The sequence below is a fragment of the Rhincodon typus genome, chromosome 30, assembly GCF_021869965.1.
Source record: "Rhincodon typus isolate 14 chromosome 30, sRhiTyp1.1, whole genome shotgun sequence".
Classification (NCBI taxonomy): Eukaryota; Metazoa; Chordata; class Chondrichthyes; order Orectolobiformes; family Rhincodontidae; genus Rhincodon; species Rhincodon typus.
The window spans coordinates 13,233,349-13,240,032 of NC_063361.1; the positions used below are offsets into that span (position 1 = coordinate 13,233,349).

The 6,684-nt window shown below is 41.7% G+C and overlaps 1 protein-coding gene across 1 annotated transcript in view; it reads right to left on the minus strand.

Annotated features, from left to right (window-relative positions):
• Positions 1 to 6,394, minus strand: part of LOC109926901 (prohibitin 1) — a 31,242-nt gene extending 24,848 nt beyond the window's left edge. Inside the window, exon 1 of the mRNA XM_048614399.1 lies at positions 6,268 to 6,394. Within this exon, the coding sequence (XP_048470356.1) occupies positions 6,268 to 6,394 (127 nt within the window). The remainder of the gene's footprint in view (positions 1 to 6,267) is intronic.
• Positions 6,395 to 6,684: the final 290 nt, after the last annotated feature.

A 6,684-nucleotide genomic window follows, 5' to 3' on the forward strand; every position in this document is an offset into this window, starting at 1 on the left:
TCCAACGACGGCCAGGCCGAGGCCAAACTTGCCAATGGTTTCCAAGACTTTACTGGCCATTTCCTATGTGGGGAAAGGTCAAGGCTCAAGACTCAGAGGCAGGCTGAGGGCCGCGGTGTGGTTCCAGCAGTCGCTGGACCTGAAGGACAAGAGACAAACGATGAAATAGCAGCCGTCAACCAGGCCACACGGTCACCTCCACGGGATAGCTCCGCATGCTCAGTGCCCCTCTCACACCTACCAGTAACACCGTATTCCATTGGCTGGTTGTCATGATGATGCATTATGGGCAATGTAGTCCTCTAACACGGAAGCTATTATACTGAAATTGGGCATGAAACTACAACCCCCAGTGCACCTCGCGCTCGGTGGTTGAACCACGTGGAGTTCAGTCTCAGTGCAGTGGAGTTTAGCCTCTAAATGTATTATTTCAACAGTGTTACATAGTTACTTTGTCTTTCTTTTGTCACGAAATATTTTCAGAAATTGTAGCTTGTGCATTGTTGACAAAATAATGGAAATGCTGAGCATTCTAGGGATGGAGACAGTTCAGATTGGAATAAAAATAGAAAGTGCTGCAGAAAATCAGCAGGTTTGTGGAGAGGGTATTGCAGGTGGATCATAACACCATAAAGGATGACCTTTTGTCAGAACTGCCATAGTTATTAAGCAAAGGATGGGAGAGGAGTGAAATGGGCTATTAGGCAGTTCAATAGAATTGAAACCATGAGTAATGCTGGCAAAAAGGATAGTGCATTCAGCATAGGGAGATAGTAATATAAAAAGCCACAGAGAAGGTACATAAATAGCAGTGGAACCAGAGAAATATCTGACTGAGGCAATTGAGAGCAGCTGTTGAGATCTGAAACTATGGACTCAATTTTGAGTTTTAATAATAATTTATAGAGATGCTGTTCTTAGTCCTATTTTTGACCTTTGAACAGTCAGTAAGGTCAGAGACTGGGACAGGATTATGTCAGATCAGAATCTTAGAATTGTGCTTAAAGTGAACAGGGGTGTTCCAGGGGTGGTGGAGACAAAATTGCTCTTCATATTTCCAAGTACTTACAGATGTTGTTACAAAGGGCTCATACTTTTTGTGGACTTGAAATATCAGTGATACCTGGATTGTACTTTGTAATGAGGTCAGTGAAAGGAGATTGGAACTTATTTTAAAACAAGTATTTCTTCTTGTTACATGTGTTGTGATAGTTTGCTGAAGAGTTCTGGCTGGATTTACAATGGTCAGGTTGCAGTTTATGCTTTGGATATTGTTTGGAGCAATTGGTGACCAGTCTGCTGAAGGGAAGGAGCCCCCAGATCACCCTTCCTGTTTCAGAAATAAACCTAATGTGAATTCAGCGTGAAACCAGATTGTCCTTTTCAGGAATGAATGGAGGACTTTTGCATACTGCATTTCTGGAGCAAGCTGTGGTTTGCCAGGATCCTGGAGGCAACTGTCTATGTTTAGTAACACATGGCAGAATGCAAGACTGATAGCCATCTGAAGGTTCCACATTAAATCTTTTTTGTTTTCAAGGTTATTACTGGCCCAAAATGTTTTTTTCTCAAAGTGATCTCTGCAGAGAAAATGTATTTTCTCTTTCCCTGCAGTGGGTGCAAGTGTCTATGGTGGGTTATTTGGAAGAATGGATATTACTTTCATATTACAGTGTGGAATAGTTATCTTTACATCTTTGCCAAATAAGCCTTATTTCGTAATAAATCAATAACTTTGTTGCTTATTAAAGAATCCTGGTTGATGGATCTTCATATTTTAAACCTAATATAGATAAAATATCTAATCGGCCAAGTCATAGAGTTATCAAGTTCTACAGCACAAAAACAGACGCTACAGTCCAACTGTCCTGCACCAAACAGATAGTCTAACCTGATCTAGTCTGATTTGCCACCATTTGGCCCATATCTCTCTAAACCCTTCCTATTCATGTACCCATCCAGATGCCTATTAATTGTAATTGTACCAGCCTCCACCACTTAGTCTGGCACCACCCTCTGCGTGAAAAAGTTGTCCCTCAGTTCCAACTTAAATCTGTCCCCTCTCACGTTAAACCTGTGCCCTCTAGTTCTGAACTCCATTACCCTGGGAAAAAGACCTTGGCGATTCATGCTATCTATGCCATTCATGATTTTATAAATTTTTATAAGGTCACTCTTCAGCCCCCTATGCTTCAGGGAAAATTGTCCTAGTCTATTCTTCCTCTGCCTATAGCTTAAACCCTCCAATCCCAGCAACACCTTTGTAAAACTTTCCTGAACCCTTTCAAGTTTAACAACATCTTTTCTATAGCAGGGCAACCCGAATAGTACTCAGTATTCTAAAGTGGCCTCACCAGTGCCCTGTAGAGCCACAACATGACCTCCCAACTCCTGTACTCGATGCACTGACCAATGAAGTAAGTGTGCCAAATGCCTTCTTCACTACCCAGCCTACCTGTGACTCCACTTTCATGGAACTATGCATCTGCGTCCCTAGGTCTCTTTGTTTGGCAACACTCCTCAGGGCTCTAATATTAACTGTATAAGTCCTTCCCTGGTTTGACTTACCAAAATCCAAAACATCTCATTTATCTAAATAAAATTCCATCTGCCAATCCTCGGCCCACTGGTCATCCGATCAAGGTCCGGTTGTACTCTGAGATAACCTTATTGACTGTCATCTTACAAAACTTAAACTTTCTCAGCTTCAGAGTTTTAACGAAATACTTCTGGTCTGGTGCTCTTAATCTAGACTCCTTACACTAAGGTAACCTATTCTTAGCAATTCTAAACTATCTTCTCCCTTTCTTAGCAGCAACAGCTTTACACATCTGCTTCAGCTAAGAACCCTGCAGAACTGACCAAACTGAAACCAAAAAAAAGTTTCTTTTTTCAATCTATGAGTGCTTCCTCTAAGTTACCATCCCCAAAAGTGAAACTCCACAACTTTGTATTAATGCACTTGACTGTTATTATGCTTGCTCCTAAACTCTCCTAATGTGGACAAAAAAACAGTACTCTCCAGGAAAGTCCTTTACTTACATTGTGTTTTAAAGAAATCACCGTGGCTCTGTGTCAGTTAGACTTAGCTGAGTGAAACAAAGGTTGAGTAAGTGAATTGGAAATTTGGTTCAGTTGGGAGTTCAATGCAAAGTGGGAGAAAGGTGCTTTAACTAATGTTTAGTGCAAGAAGTAAATGATCTAGAACAAGAGATGTATGGGAGAGGATAAAAGGCATGGATTGAGATGCTGGCATGCAGTAAGACTAGCGGCACAGTGATGTCATGGATCGTAACGTGGCATTAGTGCAGGGAAAGTAGTTGATTGATAAGTAGGATTAGTTAATATTTCCTGTCTCTTGCCTAACAGTTACAAAGTTCTTGCAAGCTGTGTGGTTGAGATTGGGAATTCCAGGGAGGATGAGCGAAGTAACAGTGGCACTGTGGCACAAGAAGCCATTCAAGTGAGGAGGGAGAAAATAGAAATATAGAAATGGTAGAGGGCAGTATACTTAAGGGGTTAGATACAGTTCTTTGCAGCCATGAGTGAGGTTCCTTAGGGCTTTGTTGCTGTCCAGTGCCAGGTTTAAGGACATCTGCATGGGGCTGCAAAAGAAATTGGAGTGGGAGAGGAAGGATCCAATTATTGTGAAACATTTTGGTGTCAATGACATTGATGGGACTGGAAAGGAGGTTCTGCTGAAAATGCAAACAATTAGGAGATCAATTAAAAAGCTGAACCTCCAAGGTAATCTCCAACTACTACCTGAGCTATGGGCAAACTGGCATAGGGTGAATAAACTCAAGTAATTAAATGCATGGCTCAAGAATTGGTGTTGGTGGAATGGGTTTCAGTTCATGGGACATTGGTACCAGTACTGGGATAGAAGGGAGCTGTTTCAATGGGATGACCTTCACTTGAACTGCTTTGGGACCAGTATCCTGGTGAATTAAATAATTAGGGCTGTAGAATGGGTTTTGGGAGAGGACAAAATGTAGGCTTACAAAACCAAAGAATACCGCAGAATTACGAGGCATCTCCTTTGATGACACCCAGAGTGAGAGACAGGAAGGGTCAGAGTCTACAAACAAAGAAAAACAGCAGTAAATAGGGTCAAATGTCAAAATTAAAGGCTCTTTACTTGTATGCATGTAGTATTCTGAACAAGCCAAATGGATTAGTGGCACAAGTGGACGTTGTTGGGCATGATGTTATGGCCATTACAGAGACATGGTTACAAGGAGATCAATGCCACAAAGTAATTATTCGGGGGAATGCGATTTTTCAAAAGGGCAGACAGGAAAGAAAGGGTGGAGGGTTAGCTTTGTTAGGATGGGATGGATTAAGTATGATCGCAAGAAATGATCTTGCATGGGAAGATGTAGAAGCCCTGAGTGGAGACAAGAAATAATAAGGGGAAGAAGACAGTAGTAAGAGTAGGGCAGAGATCTCTGGAGAAGAAGGAGCTGTTTTTGCTCTGCAGAAAAACCATCTCAAGTCTGAAGATAGTCAGTTCATTTTCCTTTTCCAGTTGCTGTAAGCTGTGACTTTTAATTGATAAATTAAGGACCTTGATTTGTAGGAACCAGTCACCATGTGCCTGTTCCAAACAAGTGAAAATATCTGGAGAAAGGAGATCAAGAAGCAGCGTTCTGATTGGCACAAACTCTGTGAAGAGACGGCTTAGCTACCTTTCCAGTCTCTCCCTTTATCCATAGCACACCTTGCTTTTTCCCGCTGTGTGGGTCCCATTCAGTCCTTCCAGCCTGCTCCACCATTCAATATGATCATGGCTGATCCTCCATGTCAATGCCATAATTCTGCACTCTCTCCATTCCCCTTTAGGAGCCTTTAATCTCTAAAGATTTATCTATTGCTTTCCTGATGTGGGTAAAACATTTAAGTTTATAGTCATAGAGTCATGCAGTGTAGAAATAGACCCTTTGGCCCACCATATCTATGCTGACCAATAAACACCAAACTGCACTAACCCCATTTACCTGCATCTCGCTCATGGTCTACTATGTCCTGGCATTTTAAGTACTCAACTAAATGTTTCTTAAATTTTGTGAGAGTATCTGCCTCCACCGCCCTCTCAGGCAGCACATTTCATATTTCTACCATCCTCTGGGTAGAAAAGTTATTTACGAGATCTCCTCTAAACCACTTGCTCCTCACCTTAAACTTAGCATTCTGGTCTTAGACAGATTTGCTATGGGGAAGAGAGTCTCACAATGTACTCTGTCTATACCTAACCTAATTTTGTATACTCAATCAGATCCCATCTCGGTCTCCTCTGCCCCAAGGTCAACAAGCCCAGTCTATCAAGTCTCCCCTCAGAACTGAGACTTTTCATCTCAGGATACATCCTGGTGAATCTCTTCTGCACCCTGCCCAATCATGTTCATCCGATAGTTTGGTGACCAGAACTGCATACAATATTCCCAATCTTGGCCTAACCAATGTTTAATAAAGTAATACCCAGAGTTTCTTGCTCCTATATTCTATGCCGTGGGAAATGAAGAAAAGCATCTGTATACTTTCCTCACTATCCTGTCTACCTGTGATGACATCTTCATGGATCTATGGACTTATACAGCAAAGGACCTGTTGTTCCTCACTACTCCGTAGAGTCTACCATTCATCGTGTATGTCCTTCCCTTATTAGACCTCCCAAAATGCATCATCTCGCACTTATCAGGATTAAATTCCATCTCCCATTGCTGTGCCCAATTTACCAGCTGATCATTATCAGACTGTGGCCTGAGACCATCCTTCTCAGTATAACAACACAATCAATTTTTGTGTCGTCTGTAAACGTAATGAATTATATCATCTACATTCACATCCAAGTTATTAATATAAATCACAAACAACCACAGTCCCTGCACCGAATCCTGTGGTACGTTACTGGTCACAGGCTTCCAATCACAAAAACAACTCTCCACCATCACTGTTTGCCTCCTATTTGTGAGCCAATTTGAATCCAGTTTGCCAATTTGCCTTAGATCCTATAGGCTCTTACCACTTGGACCAACCTTCCATGTAGGACCTTGTCAAAGGCCTTGCTAAAGTCCATGTAAACCACATCAACATCAGCCATCTTTTCAAAAAACTCAACTAAATTAATTAGACAGGATCTCCCACCAACAAATCTTTGCTATCACTAATCAATCCCTGCCTTTCCAAATATAATTAATCCTGTCCCTCAGAAATTTTTCCAATAATTTCCGTACCACTGACATAAGACTAACTGGTCTTTAATACCTTGCTTGCCTGTGCTGTCCTTCTTGAACAAAGGAACCACATTAGCTATTGTCCCGTCATCTGGAACTTCACCTGTGTCCCACAAAGTATTAAGTATCTTCGCCAGGTCCCAGCAATCTCCTTCCATGCCTCCTGTAGCAGCCTGGGATACGTGTAATTGGGCCCAGGGGATTTATGCACCTGTACGCCCGTTAAAACATCTAATGCCTCCTTCTTATTAATCTTAATGTATTTTAGAACCTCACCATCCCAACTGATATCCATGGCTACGATGCCTTTCTCCTGTATGAACACAAATGAGAAATATTCATTTAATACCTCACTCAATCTCTATTGGCTCCATGCACAGGTTGCCCTAAAAGGGTCCATCCTTTCCCTTACTCTTAATATATTTATAAAATGCCTTGGAATTTTTCT